Source organism: Haliotis asinina, chromosome 2, assembly GCF_037392515.1.
Source record: "Haliotis asinina isolate JCU_RB_2024 chromosome 2, JCU_Hal_asi_v2, whole genome shotgun sequence".
Lineage (NCBI taxonomy): Eukaryota > Metazoa > Mollusca > Gastropoda > Lepetellida > Haliotidae > Haliotis > Haliotis asinina.
This window is the reverse complement of record NC_090281.1, coordinates 57473296-57491803: the sequence shown is the minus strand read 5'-3', so window position 1 is coordinate 57491803 and position 18508 is coordinate 57473296. Positions and strand designations below refer to the sequence as shown.

At 39.1% G+C, this 18508-nt stretch overlaps 1 protein-coding gene across 3 annotated transcripts in view; it reads right to left on the bottom strand.

The window, feature by feature from the left end:
* Nucleotides 1–873: 873 nt before the first annotated feature.
* The window catches only part of LOC137273978 (inositol polyphosphate-4-phosphatase type I A-like), a 33821-nt gene continuing 16186 nt past the window's right edge, over nt 874–18508 (bottom strand). For 2 of the 3 annotated variants that reach the window (XM_067806912.1, XM_067806911.1), the window contains exons 12-25: nt 17711–17768; nt 15858–15960; nt 13465–13572; nt 12446–12723; nt 11487–11708; nt 10975–11169; nt 9943–10011; nt 8685–8926; nt 8173–8208; nt 6608–6748; nt 6152–6249; nt 5772–5872; nt 5409–5563; nt 4292–4512 (exon numbers count right to left, since the gene is read on the bottom strand). In XM_067806912.1, the coding sequence (XP_067663013.1) occupies nt 4380–4512; nt 5409–5563; nt 5772–5872; nt 6152–6249; nt 6608–6748; nt 8173–8208; nt 8685–8926; nt 9943–10011; nt 10975–11169; nt 11487–11708; nt 12446–12723; nt 13465–13572; nt 15858–15960; nt 17711–17768 (1939 nt within the window). In that variant the 3' untranslated portion in view covers nt 4292–4379. Of the gene's footprint in view, nt 4513–5408; nt 5564–5771; nt 5873–6151; nt 6250–6607; nt 6749–8172; nt 8209–8684; nt 8927–9942; nt 10012–10974; nt 11170–11486; nt 11709–12445; nt 12724–13464; nt 13573–14500; nt 14604–15857; nt 15961–17710; nt 17769–18508 lie in introns of all 3 variants that reach the window. The other variant, XM_067806913.1, reaches the window with a different exon arrangement.

The following is an 18508-nucleotide window of genomic DNA, read 5'->3' as shown; positions in this document are numbered from 1 at the left end:
CCATCACAGCCTCAATCTTCTCTGATTTATCCCTTTACTCAGCGTGACAGACAGGGTATGAAGTACTTTAACATTTTTGTATGAGTGAAAGAATGCCAATAGTTTGGTTTGTCACGGTTTTTACCAAAATTCCAGCATTACTATTGTAGGGAACACCATAAATGGGCTCGACACATTGTACCTATGTGAGCAATCTAACCCAAGCCCTCAGCACTTTTTCTGAATGACATAACAGAGTTTCCACCTTAAATCTTCTGAGAGGGTAGAATCTATATCCCATATACAACAAAGATCGTCTTCTCCTTGATAGCAGACTATATGAAGAACAAGTCACAAAAAGTTCACTTTATTATAGTTAACAGCACTGAATCAATGACCACAGGATAACATTAATGCTTCTTTCATAACAAACGTTTAATAGATATGCAAATATCAGTTTTCTTCATATTCAAAATACATGATATATTTTACAAGATCTATTTTCATATTGTAATATGTCAGTTATTGATAACACACATCAGACAAGTCGAGTTTAGCAGTGTATGTTTTACATGATGTATATTTTCATATTGTCATGTGTAAGTTACTATCAACCAACATTAATATAAGAAACAGCGTGCTAAAAATCATGATTAAATAATCCCTAAAACATCTCTGTTCTTTATCATCTTTATCTTCATTTAAACACTTCTGACAGTTTTCATTTAATATCAACCTGGATGGGGTCTTACAGGTATCATAGAGTCAACACCTAACCTGAACAAGGTATCACATAGCATGCAATGATCCAGTTGTTTAGATTGGTTAGTAATTACTTGGCGCAGTCTGAGGTTTCTGATCGTTACTGATTTAAATGAACATTTTGCAATATTATTTTCAAGAGTCTCAAATTCATTTCCAGTTACCCAAAATAAAAATTCCATTCCAGTCAGGCAGTCTGGCCATTCAGGCCTTCTTCTCGATGCAGTTTAGCTTTACACCGATTTAGCAATATTACAGCAGTATCATGGCAGAGGGCACCAGAAACGGACTTCACACACTGTACCCTTGTGGGGCATCAGACCGAGGTCTTTAGCAAGACAAGTGGACACTTTCATCACATAGCTACCCACCAACCACAAGAAGAAGAACACAAACGATTACTGAAAAACATTCAAGATGTTCATAAGGAATTGATATTTCAGGTGTATAACCAAAACAAATGTTGGTCTAAATCTAAATTTATATTATTGACCTTGTCTGTCATGTACCAAAGCTCCATAAACAGAAATGGTTTTAATTCACCTTTTCAAGATTCCATGTACTGTGAGTAGATATAATTACCACTGACCAGGTCTCGACTGAGTAATGGCTTCATGTGCTAAAAGCATGATGAGGATCTAGTAAGTAAGGGCCTGATTTAAGAGATATCTACGTACTTGCGCCAGATACAACCTAAGATAAAAAGTTGCACCAGCCAAATTCCATTGCTGTTATTGAAATATGTAATTAATGACACATGTTACTGAATTATTTAGATGATTTTTAGAAGTTTACTCACTCAAAAATGACTTGCACCTGGTGCAGGTTAGAATAATAACTATGTTGCACTTGTAATACTGGGTTGCACCAGTGGAAGAAACAAAGCACAGAATCCAGTACTGCAGATATTCTCTCAAACAACAACCATATATGTCTTATAGCAACACCACACTGATGAAAACAAGGCAAGCATGAATGGAGCTCTGGGTTTCATATTGCACTTTATATGAATGATGCACCTACTGTCAATATGCATGAAGTGATGGACACAAACTAAAGAACGAGACTCAAGAACACACAATGCTGTCTTATTAAATGCTTCAGGAACAATGGTAAGTCAACAGGGATATGATAGATACTGTGAGCATAGACTGTTGTCTAAAACTAAGCACCAGAAACACCTTTTTCACATGCTTATCCGTGAGAGTAAGTACTGATAGGAACTAGTTAATAGAACTGTTTGCTTTCAATACATAATTATATAACATTTGAATGCTTATTTCCATACTTCTACTTTTGGTTCTTATAATGCACCCCAAGACAAGGAACAAGTGAGCAGGCATCTTGTCACTGAATAATATTTACTGCAGAACGGCATTCACAATTAACAATTTCATATACAGAAGGTGAGCTTTAGTTATATATCTTTTAGATCTGTCTTTTGATATGTCTCCTGAAAGATTCTAAATCACTGCCATCAGCATTGAGATGCTCCAGCCTTTCACACACACAAGCTACAAAACTTTTGGCGCAAACTCTAAGAAACATTCCAGCAGGTCAGACAGATGATCTCTTACAGCAAAAACAGCATTCTAGCAATAGGAATTTAACATGCTCAGTGTTACCTGTTTCTGAAATTTGTCAATTTAAATGGAACAATAAGATGACATCACAAACATATCCCAGATATACATAGTGCTAGTTACATAACAGTCTGCATACTTCAATACAAGAAAAATTCTAGCATGTGTGCATCTTACACACCTGTCTCTACATATGTGTATCATGAAGGAAATAGAGTTCACTAGAGACAATAAAACATACCACCTTGCTAAAGTTGTAATTATTTGCTTTTCAACAGCAACATGAATTGTGAAAGACAGTAAGTTTGGATGGGGGTATCATCCACATTAAAAACACTAGTGTGCTAGGACTTAAAACGCCAGTTCAAGTGTCTGTACAAGGGATCTTGAACTGCCAGTATGCTACATCTGAGTCATACAAGCATGTCAGTCTTAACAGACTGAACACGACCATATGGGACTGCAGTGATGTGAAATCATGAGTCTTTGTAAACTATAATACTATATCTGAAGAGAAATCTCTGCCATTTAACAAATGGAAACAAACTACATAGAAACAACAAATTGCAAAAGCACAAAAACATGACGTTTGTTGTAAAAGAGGACAATGTGTTCTGAAATACTTGAGCAAGTCTTGCTCAAACACCAATTGCTTGTTCAATAGGTCATGGCAAATTGAGAGTTTTCTAAATCTAACATCACTCAGTCCAAGTCTTCTTTAATTATGTTACCCGGTAGACATCATGTTTGAAATTTTTATTTAATACACAATACACCTACAATACACTACACAATTGAGAGATCATGTTTGAGGGCAATTCAAGTGAAATCAAATTTACCTTCAATCCTTCCACTATAAGGGCAATGAAATGGATTTCCTCTACAGTCCAGAAGGCACAAAAATTCATTCTTCATATGAAACAGTCCTGACTTTCCATGAACACAAACGTATCTCCCAGTGATGTACCGACAGACATCACAGAGGTTATGAACAGCAACAGTAGAAACAAATAAACATCTCAAACTACTTAATAGGAAGTAAAAATCAAACAACACAAATTGAACCTTTGGCTTTGTGAGACTTGAATGAAAGGCAACTCTGCAGTAAACTTGGACCAAGTACTAAGTGTCCTGGTTCATAAGGATGGGACAGCCGGTGTGTTGATGCAAGAGTTGATGATCTCCAAGTAGTTGAGATTGAAAATATGATGTGCCTTAGAGACTGACATCCAGTGATTGAGGGAAAAACACCTTGTGAAGCGCTTTAGAATGATTTAGAAGTAATTTAAACAGGGCACTATAGAAATGTGGCACATAATAATAATAACTGTGGCTCACCAGAGGAACCCTGGATGTAGACATACAGTCTAATTCGGACTGACTTGGGACCAACTAAAAAGTCTAAATTAGATAGCAGTCTAAGTCACACAGAAATTTCCTTAATTGATGCCTTAAGGCTCCAATTATTCAAGATGTTGGAGAACTGATGTTGTATTGGTTGGAAGATATACATTGATGTAACATTGCTGATGACTTAAATATGAACTTAGATCATTATTTCTACAGTTAAACAATATGTACGTCAATTATTTGTGTGTACCAAAATTGAGAAAAGTTGAACTCAAGATCTATGTGCCCAAGTTGATCCAGAAATCAGAATAGAATGACTGTTTATCTATGCTCCATCCGGATTATGAAACAGTGATTTTACGTGTAACTACCTTTTCAGGCCGACACTTTGGTCCAACATCTGAAATACTGAGAGATAAACAGCTTTTTCATTATGACGACAAAGGAGGATTACATCAAGACCTCAAGCTAAATCCTGTACATACAGCAATACGAGTAAAACAGAGTCCCAAATGGATAGAGTGCACTGTATATGCTTAGTCTGTTGGCCGCCAGTACCCAAGAAATTATCTTGTGACAAAACTTGGCAATATGTACCTGAAATCTTACCTAGATGTAGCCATGTACTCAAAACACATTAAATCTGTATGTTGCTAGGGAACCAATACATGGTAAGTGTATATGTTGTTAGGTACAATATACACATCAAGTCTGTATGTTCCCATATGTTCCGTTGGGTGCCCGGTAGAGCTTGGGTATGTAGAGCATCTGCAGGCTGTTGAAGGCATACTTCCTGACGCCAGTATTCTTGTGGGTGTTATCTCTACGGCAGCCAACACTAGAAACAAAATCAGAAAAAATTGCTTCCATCAAACATTGCCAGCAACAAAATACAACAAACCTCTTTTATGGAGTACTGCATTAATTCATGGTTGTTTTGGTAGCAGGGGAGATAACTGTACAAAGAGCTTACGACAAATTAATGGTTGGTTTGTTGCATAACACCACACTCAGCAATATTCCAGTTACATTGCAGCAGTTTGTAAATAATCAAGTCTGGACCAAACAATCCAGTGATGAGCTTGAGCTTTGATCTCCGCAACTGGGACATGTCAATTGAGTCAGCGAGCCTGACCACCCAATTTATTTAGTAGCCTTTTGCAAGAAGCATGGGTTGCTAAAGACCAATTAATCCAGATCTACATGGGTGGGCAACTTAATGACATGATTATGAAAATTATAGACAGTCAAGACAGACATGCTGGCTACAAACAAGAGTTCATATGTAAATCTGAATCTGATTCAGTGAGCTACATTCTAGACTGGCAACTGTATAGCTGAAGCCATGTTCTCTTTCTAGCCTCACATTGTGTCGTATGTCCACAAACCCGTGAAGGTCCAGGGTAGAATAGACCTTCAGCAACCCATGCTTGCCATAAAAGGCGACTATGCTAGTCGTAAGAGGCGACTAACGGGAGCGGGTGGTCAGGCTCGCTGACTTGGTTGACACATGTCATCGGTTCCCAATTGCACAGATCTATGCTCATGCTGTTGATCACTGGATTGTCTGGTCCAGCCTTAATTATTTACAAACTGCTGCCATTTAGCTGAAATATTGCTGAGTGCAGCATGGAAAACTAAACTCACTCACTAATGTACATGTTACATGAGTTATGATCATCAAAGCCCTATGACAATGGTATGATAAGGATGGAGCCTTGATGTTTGACTGACCTGCGGAAGCAGTCAAGTGACTGCCAGAAGACGTGAGATGCCAGATCGTGTTCCTGCTGCAGCACTTGCACCTGCTCCAGGGTGACAGACATGGAGGTTCGGTCCTTTCCACTCTTACAGCATGCAAACCGCACCCCCTTCAGCTTGCGGCACACCTACAGCATGACAGACAACATTATAATATCACCCCTCACGCCACATACAAGAATGTACATAACAGTCAAACAGACACAACACACAACATCATCCATTTATACTCAATCACACCAACACCATCTTAGCTGTTACACTATCACACTGGTACAACTTTACTCCATCTCAACATAAACGCCATCCCACGGAAGACAGACAGGTGCCCCTCACCTCTGCTGCCAGGTGCAGTACTTCTACATTCTTGCTCTTCTTGGTCATCACATTGGTGTGGAGCTGCTTGGTCAGCTGAGATACAGATGTCTGGGGCTCACCTGGGGCAAGAATAACAGCATTCGTATTTCCTCCTAAATCCCAAGGCAATTATTTCCTGAACATAGTTTCTCACACAGTGCTCTGAGTTGTTTTATGCATACTGATGCAGGCCAAATGCACAAGCAGGACCTATGAATGATGGACTAGATAACCTACAACACTCAAGAGGACAGTTTTGTGTGTTGAGTACACAGCTACACACAGACTCCATGTTTACTGAGTAACAGAGGTCAATAATAGTCATTGTCTCTCTTTCTCTCACTCTTGAGCAACCATACCTGATTTCCCAAAGTCATCCATATATTTCTCAAAATAGCTGAAGACTTTAGCCACACTTTCTGCATTGACTCTCTCCTGCAGGGTGGTGTTGCCAAACCTGTGTGAGAGACAGAGATAACTGAGTATAAAATGAAATATCACAATGCTTATCAACAGGAGTGAGTGAGTGGGTTGGTTTGAGTGAGTGAGTGAGTGAGTGAGTGAGTGAGTGAGTGAGTGAGTGAGTGAGTGAGTGAGTGAGTGAGTGAGTGAGTGAGTGAGTGAGTGAGTGAGTGAGTGAGTGAGTGAGTGAGTATGGAAGGCTAAGAGACAACAATCTGCACTTCAAATTGATGTGCTTAATATCCATCATACTGTCTTTGATTTTGTACTGTGTTTATCTCCTAGTGTTAGGGTTATTATGTACTTTCTGGTTACCTCGGATTACATTAGTTTTATCATATAACAAGACTCACTTTTCAGCCAGTGTGGCCTGTTCATTGATGCCAATGCTGAACAAGACAGGCACAACCTTAATGTGGTTCCCTTGTTTCAGCTTTGGGGGGAGGTTTTCGTATGTCTGGGGTGGAACTGGTATCTCCACATGGATGCAGTGTCTGTAAATAGAAGGGGAAAGATAAATATGAAAGCCCTAATGCCATTGTTCAATGTGGTGGTCACAAGATGATCTATCCAACAAAACTATATCTCATTATCCTGAGCTTCTCAGTTCACAGTCAATGCCAACATTATATCACACTATCCTCCGCTTTAGATTCTTAGTTCACAATCAGTGTCTATAGGAGAAAACACACTACCTAGGTTTTGGTAGACAATGTAAAACCGGAGGGGGAGGGATTTCCCACCATTGTCTACCAACATCTTGGAGGCGTGTTTTCTCTAACGTATTTACCGTCAATGATGGGTAATTACAATGTAGATGGTCATTTAATGGAGCTACATAACAATAACTGAAGTGCACGTAAAATCAATTTAATGACAGTAACTATAAGTAGATAATTTAACGTCGTCACCTTCGTCATCCCGCTGGCCGTTCGGGAGATCGTCTGCCTACCTAATATGATATTTGCAGTGTCAACCCCGCTTTGGAAAACATTTGTATTGTGAGCTTAATCTAGAACGATATTTTTCATTTGATTCAAACACTCATGTATCATTTGAATGTTGATGTTCATATAAAGTTAAGAAAAGTAAAACTGGGGAAGAGGTCCTTCTAGTGAAAAGTTAAACCTGTCCCTCCAAAACAAAACCTCAAATGCGGTTATTCTGGGAAAACAAGACATGACCTAATATATAGTGAGAAGCACACTTTAGGTTTATATCTATCAAACAGACATATATCACACTACCGTCAGCTTTAAGTTCCAGTTTACAGTCAGAGCCCATCAAACAAACATGAATCTCATTACCCTGAGCTTTTAAGTTCACTAACAAACAGTTCATTAATTTATTCTTGAAGGTAACAACAACAAACATACAGAAGAAAAACTTCTCAATAGTTGAGTTAAGTTGAGCTTTATGTCACATTGGCTTGTGTATGAAATAAGGCAAAAACCAAGCCAGACATCAGGGCTGGTAACTTCTAAATGCTACCAGCCCAAATGGATTTAACCAGACCAGACACCAAGATATGATATTAACAAAATCTCTGCCACATCACTGGGCTGGCTAGCCATAAATTAAGGCCATCGTTCAGAAATCTAACATGTCTTGGGTGTCTGAACAGGCCTTAATTCAGACAATGATAGGAGGCATCAGAAGTGAGCTTATATACTGCTAAAGTTACCAATCTGACTCTTGAATACAGATTCCATACAGAACTGCTACTGAACCAGACAGTGACTGAAATCATGAGCAGTTATCAGCACCATCAAGGTACAATGATGGACATGGGTTTGTTGGAACAGAGTTCAGTATTTGGACTCTACTTTCCCCTGAAATACACACTTTATCTCATAAGAAACTAGTACACATTATGTAGGGTGTGGTTTTGAGCAAGTTGAAGATTGCAGTATCCTACCTGTTTATATCAGGGAACATGCCCCCCTTAATGGAACTGAAACACAAAACAGGATGGACAATAAAATTACAAGCATTAGCAATACAGTTAAGAAAGTATGTAAATCTCCTATCAATATGAACAAAATGTGCAAACAGCTGCTATCTGATACCAATAAATTAACTGTTCAACAAAATCACAGTTATCATGTGTGGACAAAATCTGTTATACACAACTATGTGCTATGTGAAAAAGATCTGTTGTTGACAAACTGTTGCTATTTTGCACATAGTGAGTGAGAAAGTGAGTATGGTTTAACAGTGCTTTCAGAAATTATCCTGCAATATCACAATAGGGAAACACAAGAAATGGGCTCTCCATATTGTACCAATATGGGGAATCAAACCCAGGTCTTAAGTGTGACAAGCAAATACTTTAACCACTAAGCTACCCCATGATGCATGTATAAGCTTAGTCTGTCTCAAACTGTCAGTCACTTGAACAACCAGTAACTATTAACTATGTCCACCTACTTCTGCAGAGACAGAGCAGGCTCAAAGACATCATCCTTGGCCTCCACAAAGCAGAACGTGACACTGGCCAAGTCCTCCACAGCAACAGTCATGTCCTCTAGCATGGCCAGCTCCTCACCATAGCAGCTCAACAGCGACTCGAACTGAACCATCACCCCATTGTTAATGAGCTGTTGTAGGTACTTAGGATCATTGTGATTGGTTTGTATATTGACTGCTAAACCACTCACAAGTGCTGTGATCTGAAACCACAAATTAAAAGTTATAACAGTCAAAAAACATGTACCAAGTGGTGCCTATAAGTGTGTCATTCTGTACCAGTAACACAGAGGCATGGTAGGAGGTTCTTCTATGAACTGCTTACCCTAATCAGGAGCTACTCTCTAAACAACTGCTTACCTTAATCAGGAGCTGGCTTCTGAACAACTACCTAATAAATCAAGAATTCCTTATATGAAGAAATGCTTATCTGAATGAGGAGCTCTCTCAAATGAGCACCCTAATCAGGAGTTTACTTCGAAAGAACAGGTTATCGTAATCATCAATTCACTCTATGAACAACTTCCTGTATTAATCAGAAACTACAAGTGGTAACCACATCAGGTTTGCACCAAGTATGAATGCTGTCTCATACAATATTTCAGTAATCTCACAGCAAGTCAGAATGATACTGATGGAAAGCCTGAAGTGATGCAAGTCTTAGATAATTGGGAGATGGCTAGTCCTTGAAGACAAGTTTATGCCTTGAGTGAGTTAAGTTTTACGCCATACTCAGCAATATGCCAAGGCCTTATGCTATGCTATGTAAATGGTTGAGTCTGGATCAGTCAATCCAGTGATCAATGCAATTGGGATACAATGACATGAGTCAACCAAGTCAGTGAGCCTGACCACCCAATCCTGATTGGTTGCTTTTAAAACAAGCATGGGTTACTGAAGACCAATTCTAACTCGAATCTACACAGGTCTTATGCCAGGACACAATAGCATTGTTCTTAGCTAATAAGTTCATCATAGGAGGAACACCAAGGCAATTTAAATTATAGGCGTATACTAATTTGTTGAACCTTCTGAGGATAGTCACAATGCTAGAATTTTAGAAAAATAATAAGGTTTAAACTGGATTCCCAATGATGGCAATAAGTTTCTGGCAGCCCAAAGGACAAAACTCTGCACTGCAAATTCAGCAGCCAAGATTATTGGGTCATTAGTTCCCTAACATTGAGAGCAAATTCAAAGTATGTACTGATAAACTCACGGCATGAGCTGTGACCACATCTCTCCTGTTCTTGATCATGTGCATCAGCTTCACATGGTCCTTGTTCTCCTGCAGAGAGGAATAAGAGACACTTCAGCCTTCAGCTTAAACTATCTACTTCACAGGACTCTTGAGCGTTAAGTAGACATATGACCTGACACTCTGTATGCCTGTACATATATTCTACAAATTATTTTCACTTGATAAAATTACATATTGGAATGTACTACTACCGCGTAAACAGGTCTAAGAGTGAGTGAGTGAGTTTGGTTTTACGCCGCCTTTAGCAATATTCCAGCGATATCACGGCGGGGGACACCAGAAAATGGGCCTCACACATTGTACACATGTGGGGAATCGAACCCGGGTCTTCGGTGGGACGAGCGAACGCTTTAACCACTAGGCTACCCCACTGCCCCACAGGTCTAAGATACAAAGACGACAAAGTGTTCAAACTAGTGTGAAAATGAGGAAATGTTGAGAGGACATGCATGCATATATCTGTCCAAATGCAGCTGAGACAAGCATAACTGGACACCATTCTATGAGGTCCAAATGGACACCTTCTGCTAGTGAGAGGAATAGAGTGGCCTATGGTCAACAAAACACCTGCCAGAAATGGGAGGAAAAGAGAGGCCCATGGTCAACAAGATACCTGCCATGAATAGGAGGAAGAGAGAGGCCCATGGTCAACAAGATACCTGCCATGAATGGGAGGAAGAAAGAGGCCCATGGTCACCAAGACACCAGCCATGAATGGGAGGAAAAGAGAGAGGCCCATGATCAACAAGACACCTGCTATAAATGGGAGGAAGAGAGAGGCGAATGGTCACCAAGACACCCGCCATGAATGGGAGGAAGAAAGAGGCCCATGGTCACCAAGACACATGCCATGAATGGGAGGAAGAGAGAGGCCAATGATCAACAAGACACCTGCCATGAATGGGAGGAAGAGAGAGGCCCATGGTCACCAAGACACCTAAGACACAGCAACAGGAGGGAGACAAAGGCCCATGGGCAGTGGAGACTTACCATGAGAGAGAGGAATGTGAGGAAGAGTGTAGCCCGACTGGACACTATCTCCACAAAACTCTGGAGTTTAATAACTGCTGGACTCAGCTCACTTAGCCAGCTGGTTGTTTGGCCTGAGGATGATGTAGTCACCAGTTCATCAACCTTGGAGACCAGGCACACTATTGCAGCCTCCAGATTGAGACGAGTCACTTCCTGAAATAATATAATCTAAGTTGTCAGAATGCAAATACAAGTATATAAAAATGGTTTAGGGACATTATTAAAAGCCAATTCTTTTTTATTTGTTGACAACAAAAGGTAATTACTGACCATTTCTTTAATCACACACATCCTCAATATACATCCCACAAACAACTTGGATGATAATAATATACTGCTCATAAATATCAATGGAATATTTGTCAGTCCTTAATACTCAATCAAGAAAATACACTTAATGATTGATTACATTAGTGTTTCCAAGACCCCTGCTGTATGATGAATCTAATTACAATAATGCGTTTTATTACCCAGGGTTCCACAGTAGGGCTCCTGACAAAGTTACTTCCTGACCACCTCCATGATTTTTCTGGAGATTTATCACCTTGACCACGACCATCATTACTCATGTGACCTAGAGAGGCAGCAAGGTCAAGGCCATCTCCTGTGTTGGAGGGAGACTTGGCCTGCATGTATTTCTCGGCAGATAGTTGTAAGATTGGGTCCTCACAGAGCCGGACAAGCTCACGAACCTGGAATGAGAGTTGGGATGTTATTGAAATTAGAGAAATATAATTTCAAAGCTGCATGGTAATAGCTACTGGTCCTAGGATGTATACATCCTTGGTCCTGCTCCATAAAGAGATCTTAAGGCTTAACAACCACTGCTTCAATACTTCAACATGTACATACAATAATCATAGTGCTATGATCACTTTCTGCTGGTGCAGATTTCTAGTGGTCATGTAATAGTAAGAAATAATTTTCATATCTTACATAAAGTGTAAGTAAGTGTTAAAACAGTGATATGGCAATAGCTCATCTGCATATGTAGCCACTTAAATGTGTTAACTAAACACTCAACAAAAACTAATACCAAACCCATATTATTCCTCCACAGAGTAATAGATAGCCTGCATATACCCCGCCCCAAGAATATTATATGGCAAAAGAATAATCAGCATATACCCCTGCCAAAGAATATAATGTAGCTAAAGAATAACCAGTGTTATGCCTCTTCCAAAGAATATCATATGGCAAAAGAATAACCAGTGAATACTTTTGTTTGAGTCTGACAACCCGATCCCATGAGTGTCCTCATACAACAAGACCATTTCTAACCTGGGTCTTCGTGGGAATCATAGTGTAACCTGTTATTTACAATACAAGAATAAAATATAACCAACATATATGCCTTCCCTAGAATACCCCAGGGCTATAGAGGAATCAATCAGAGGTAGTTTCAGTTTGCCCTGTGTCAGCAACTTACAGTCTCTGTGAGTGACTGCATCTCTGTCTGAAGCTGTGTGTCGGTTCCCTGAATGGCTGCATGACACAGGCGCTCACAGCCGTGGTTGATGTCTGTCTTCAGCTTGGCTATCTCATTGAGCAGGGAGCAGGCTTGCTGCATCTTGGTCCGGAACCCCAGTGTGCTCTGGGAGGAGTAGAATTCCTTCTGATACTGCAACAGTTTCCTTAAACCCCCATTCTTAAATTTCTGGCAAAATGCAGTGAAAGCTCCATGGGTTATCACATCGTAGACTTTACCTGGAGGAAAAAGACAGGTAGCAGTCATCAACAAATGTTTGAACACAAGTGAACACAGTGAATAACAAGTGAACACAGTGAACACAGTAAACAGTGAATACAGTAAACACAGTGAACAAGTGAACATAAAGAACACAAGTGAATGCAGTGTACAAATTAGCATAGAGAATACAAGGGAACACATTGAAGAACATGTGAAAACAAGAATTGACATTTTTTACCCAAAAGGATTTATAAGTGAGTGAGTGAGTGATTTGGGTTTAACATCATGTTAACCTATATATGAGCTATATGCCATGAGTGAGGAAAATCTTAAGTGATGCAGGTCTCAGATATTTACACAACTGGAGAAAACTAAGTAACCAACATAGGTTTGGTTCTGACAAACTTAGAAATGAAACCAAAAAGTAGATCATGACTAGAAGAGATGCAACTCTTAGATGACTGAGCCATCCATGCCCAAATGGATTCAGAATCTTTAACACATGAAAATAAGAGCTGAATACACAGCATACATAATAGAGAAACACTGTAACTGTGTAAACAAAGAAACTGTCATCCATACAACTGTATGTTACCATCATCTCAACTCTATAACACTAACAGACCTGGATCCCGATACACAAAACCTTCATTTTCGTAAGACTATGATAAGCTATAAACTGGTAACTTTTCAGAGGCTTTGTGGATTGGGTCTTTGAACAATAGATGAGGGCCAACTACGCACTTCCCCTGCCTCACCATGATTGCTGCCCTCTGACGCAACAGTCATTCGCTGGATGTGCAGGTTGACAGGGATGAACTCCAACTCCTTGTTGTCCTTCTCACAGCTCGGCTTGAAGCTTGGACCTGCAGACCAGTGCATGATGGGGAAAATTCTCATGGATTATACAACAGATCATTTGAAATTTCAAACAAGATCATTTGTAATTTCTCTACAAAAAATAAAAAGACTTTGTTATGACATTGATTACTAGTATATATTTATATTTTGCATTTTAGAGGTGAAAATAAATCATTTCAAAAATACATGTATATGTTACTGTAGATCGAAAGAAGAATGTCTCTACCATATGTTATGAATATTCTAGGGACACTATCATTGTCAAGAAAAAGCATGCAGCATGCAGCAGACATGTAGTTGTTAGGGTGATCATTTCTTCAAGTGATAGACTTATTTTTTTGTGTGATTCTCACATGAATTATTTTAGTAGTAATTTAATGAAAAATATATACTTTAAGACAAAAGTTACTTTGACTATAAACTCACATTCTGTATTTTCAATTAACATTATTTTCAGTTATTGATATCATACCACAAAACTAAATTTACTACCACTAAGTCAGTACTGAATCATCATAATCCATATACATCTACATAACACTATGAAAGGTGATATATGTCATCAGTTACTGCCTGTATATGCAGTTAAGTAGGATGTGACATCATAATCCATATACATAACACTATGAAAGGCGATATACATTATTAGATACTACCTGTATATGCAGTTGAGCAGGATGTGACATCATAATCCATATACATCTACTTAACACTATGAAAGGCGATATAGGCGATATATATCATTAGTTACTACCTGTATATGCAGTTGAGCAGGATGTGACATCATAATCCATATACATCTACATAACACTATGAAAGGCGATATATATCATTAAGTTACTACCTGTATATGCAGTTGAGCAGGATGTGACATTATAATCCATATACATGTACATAACACTATGAATGGTGATATATATCATTAGTTACTACCTGTATATGCAGTTAAGTAGGAGATGTTTTGGGTGTATGTGGTCACCACACTCATGCAAAAGTCGGTCATTTCTTGGCGGACATTGCCCCAGTCAGTTGAAAGCTGGCGAGAAATACATACCAGTTAGAATGAGTCATAACAAGCTCGTTACACAGCTGTTTCCCCTACAAGCAAGTGACCAAAACTTAATGGTTCAAGCTTCCACAATGTACATGTGTACAGAATAAGAGAAACCATTTAAGAAGCAAAACAACCAGACAAAAAAGAGAATTTGCCACATGAGTTTCATATATGGAACAAAGTTTTTTCTATTTCAAAATCTGTTTGTCTAAAACAAAAAACAACATTTGCTTTCAGGGGGATTGTACGAAAATGAAAACTGTCTTAGAAAAGTCTTGAAGAAAAGTATTAATGCTTTAGATTGCAATAAAAAAATAATTCTTGCAATTCAAAAAGAAAACAATGTTTAGACTCAATGTTTTAAATTGCACAAAATGGTGTTGAAACTACAGCTAAAAACATATCATCCCATACGAAATCCCAGATCCCCCGATTAAAGATTATTAACAGGTCATTCTATCATATCAACATTCAGTGAATTACACAAAGTAAGTTTTGTCACTCCACAAGTAACTTGCTTTGACATGGTTTCTGAATCAAATCAAGTTTTGATCACTCCATGTTGTATTCATATTGAAAGGTGATGGTGGCCATTGAGGCTCCAGAGCATCTAGAGGAGACAGAAACAGGTTAGTTAAGGAAAGAATGCCATGCTGATGTTGGAGACAGATGCAGATCAGTCTATGTCTCATGGCGCAGGAAATGAACGACATGCTTCCTGCCACAGTGCAGTAGACTCACACAGCCATGCAGTTCAGGGGAAATGATATCTTGCAAGTTGTCAGCATTGAGACGAGTGGGCTTAAAAGAATTTCTGTATGCAACTAAGGACACTCAACTTTTTAATAATAATGAACATTTTGAGTAAGCCAGCTAACAAAATATGAAAAATATTCAAAAAATCATGTGGAAACGACCATGTCTATCATTTCCATCTAAATTACTTCCAAGACAAGAATGGGAGATAGTGGCCCCATTCTGCACTGGAGTCCTCGTGAGGGTTCTTGTGTTGGGTGTGTATTATTGATAACAAATTCAACAGATAGTCATCATGGTGATTCAATCTCTGGTCAAGCAGCATGAATATACTTCTATGAATAAATGATGGGAGACATATTAGTATTGTCATAATCTGAATGTCTATGGTAGAACAAATACATCTGTTTACAGTGATAACAGTTCCATGCAAATCAAGTTATCTATTTGTGTATACACTTGTGTGTCTATGTGTAGAACCTTTGTAGTCAGTGATGGAGTCCAGCATGTCGGTATAGCAAGCCACAGTGGCTGCAGCCAGTGTGATCCACATCACCTGCTCTCCTTCTATCTCAGGCACAAGCTGAAACATACACACATACAGCCCTGACACATGCTGCACCCATCTCAGGCAGCTGCCCTGAATCTCACACCTCATGTAAGAGAAGCAAGTAACAGATCAGCAAAATGTGTCAAAATCTCCAATGTTCTGTATCACTGATGATGTTGCTGTCAATGCGACCTATCTCAGACAGTACTGACCTATCTTAGGCACAGACATTAGAATGGCAAAGGACAAAAGACACTGATAATTTAGCTGGCGGTCTTTGTGGTCTTTTATTGCAGATTTACATCAATCTCAAAAGTTCAAAACGAAACTATATCCTGGAAAACCGTGGATCGGCAGAAAATTCTCATGTCTGCATAACAGCACTGACCTATGTCAGACAGCACTGATCTATCTCAGACAGCACCATCCCATCTCAGACAGCACTGACCTGTCTCACACAGCACAGACCTGTCTCACACAGCGCTGACCCAACTTGGACAGCACTATCCTGTCTCAGACAGCACCATCCCATCTCAGACAGCCCTGACCTGTCTCACACACCACAGACCTGTCTCACACAGCTTTGATCTGACTCAGACAACACTATCCTTTCTCAGACAGCACTGACCTATCTCTAACAGCACTATCCTGTCTCAGACAGCACTGACTTATCTCTGACAGCACTATCCTGTCTCAGACAGCACCATCCCATCTCAGACAGCCCTGACCTGTCTCACACAGCACAGACCTGTCTCTTACATCACTATCCTGTCTCAGACAGCACTGACCAGTGAATATTACTGCTAAAGTGGCATAAAACCCAACTCACTCACTCATCAAGCTTTGTTTTAAGCTTTGCTGCACCACTCTCCATAATATTCCAGCCACATGACGGCAGTCTGTAAATAGTGATCCATCCAGTGACTGAAATCATGAGCACTGATCTACACTACTTGGATATGCTACAATCAAGTCAGGAAACCTGACCTTTATGACTGGTCTGGGTTCTGAAGATCAATTCTAACCCAGATCTTCAAAGCCCAGTCTGTGATTAATATTAACTGACTAAATTTCTGTGTTGGAATTCTGAAGCTGGATAATCTATTCAACACACCTCATACTGAAACACAGTGTAATCATAATGTAACAAAATGCTCATCATCAGAAACAAGAATACAAACTATCCACATACATATGATATTCCACAAACAGCTGACTGACATTAATCCTCTGATATGATTCTAGAGCAAAGAGATATGTTGCAGTGCAGACTGGTGATGGTGCACAGTTCCCAGCCAGTGGCTACAATCCAATCACCACAACCTGGCCAGACCATTAAAGCTGTGATAAGAATAGAAATGTGCACATTTTCATGCTGGTTACTAATAACTGTGTATAGGACTAGTCCAGTCAACAACATTTTACAGTTGAGAGGTTCAATATGCCAATCAATGTCAATCAAATACATGGCCATTAATTTCAGTTTGTTGCATCAAGGATCAGCTGACCCTATTTCCTTCAAAACTGAAAAATATAATTAATGATCCAATTTATTTTCTGCCAACACCTTAAGTTCAATTAACATTACTTCTAAACAAATATATCTGAGACAGATTATTTTTTGTTTGCTCTCCTAAAACTACAGACTTTGACAGAAACAATCCTTGACAAAACAAATGGAGACATAATGGCATGGAGAGTACATTTTGAAATATTACAAGGTTATGGACCTAAAACCTCATAACCAAATCAACAGGTTACAATGACTGAGATAAATCCTCACCTCTCCCAGGTCCTGTAGCAAGGATATCCGTTGCTTCTCTTCATCAATCCACAGCTTCCTAGATGAAACATCATTAGCATTATGACCTACAGAGGAGTGAGTGAGTGAGTTTGGTTTTACGTCGCTTTTAGCAATATTCCAGTGATATCATGGCAGGGGACACCAGAAAATGGGCCTCAAACATTGTACCCATGTGAGGAATCAAACCCATGACATGACAAGCGAATGCTTTAACCACTAGGCTACCCCACCGCCCCTCCTACAGAGGACGCATGTTTGAACAGCCCCTATCATGGATACCAATGACTAGTTGAGAGTAGGTTACTTGCTGTCTCTCAGTCAATGGATTTCTACATGAACACAAAAACCTGCCTCTAGAAGGGTCAAATATCAACAAAAAAGAACAAAATGCTGTTCAGTTATTGACCAGTTTACAAGATATAAATGACATGGACAAATGTAAGAACAGAAAACCTAATGATCAATTTTAGAGAGTCGTAAGTTAAATTAAAACAGCATTGCCAAGGTTTCATATGTTTGGAAATACATCCTGTAGATGATATCTTACACCAACTGTCTATTATATGAATCGTTCATACGAGACAAATTACAAGTAAACATCAAAACGATATTTACCTTGAATCAGAAGTGAGAGTTGTCAGAATAAGAAGAAAAACTTTATAGATTTTGTTAAGTTTGTTCTAGGCATTAATGTGGACTCCTACATTTACATGTATTAAAAATGAGTTTGAAACCTCAAAGTTGAAAAACCGTAGGTGTTTCTCTATTTTTCAAGGA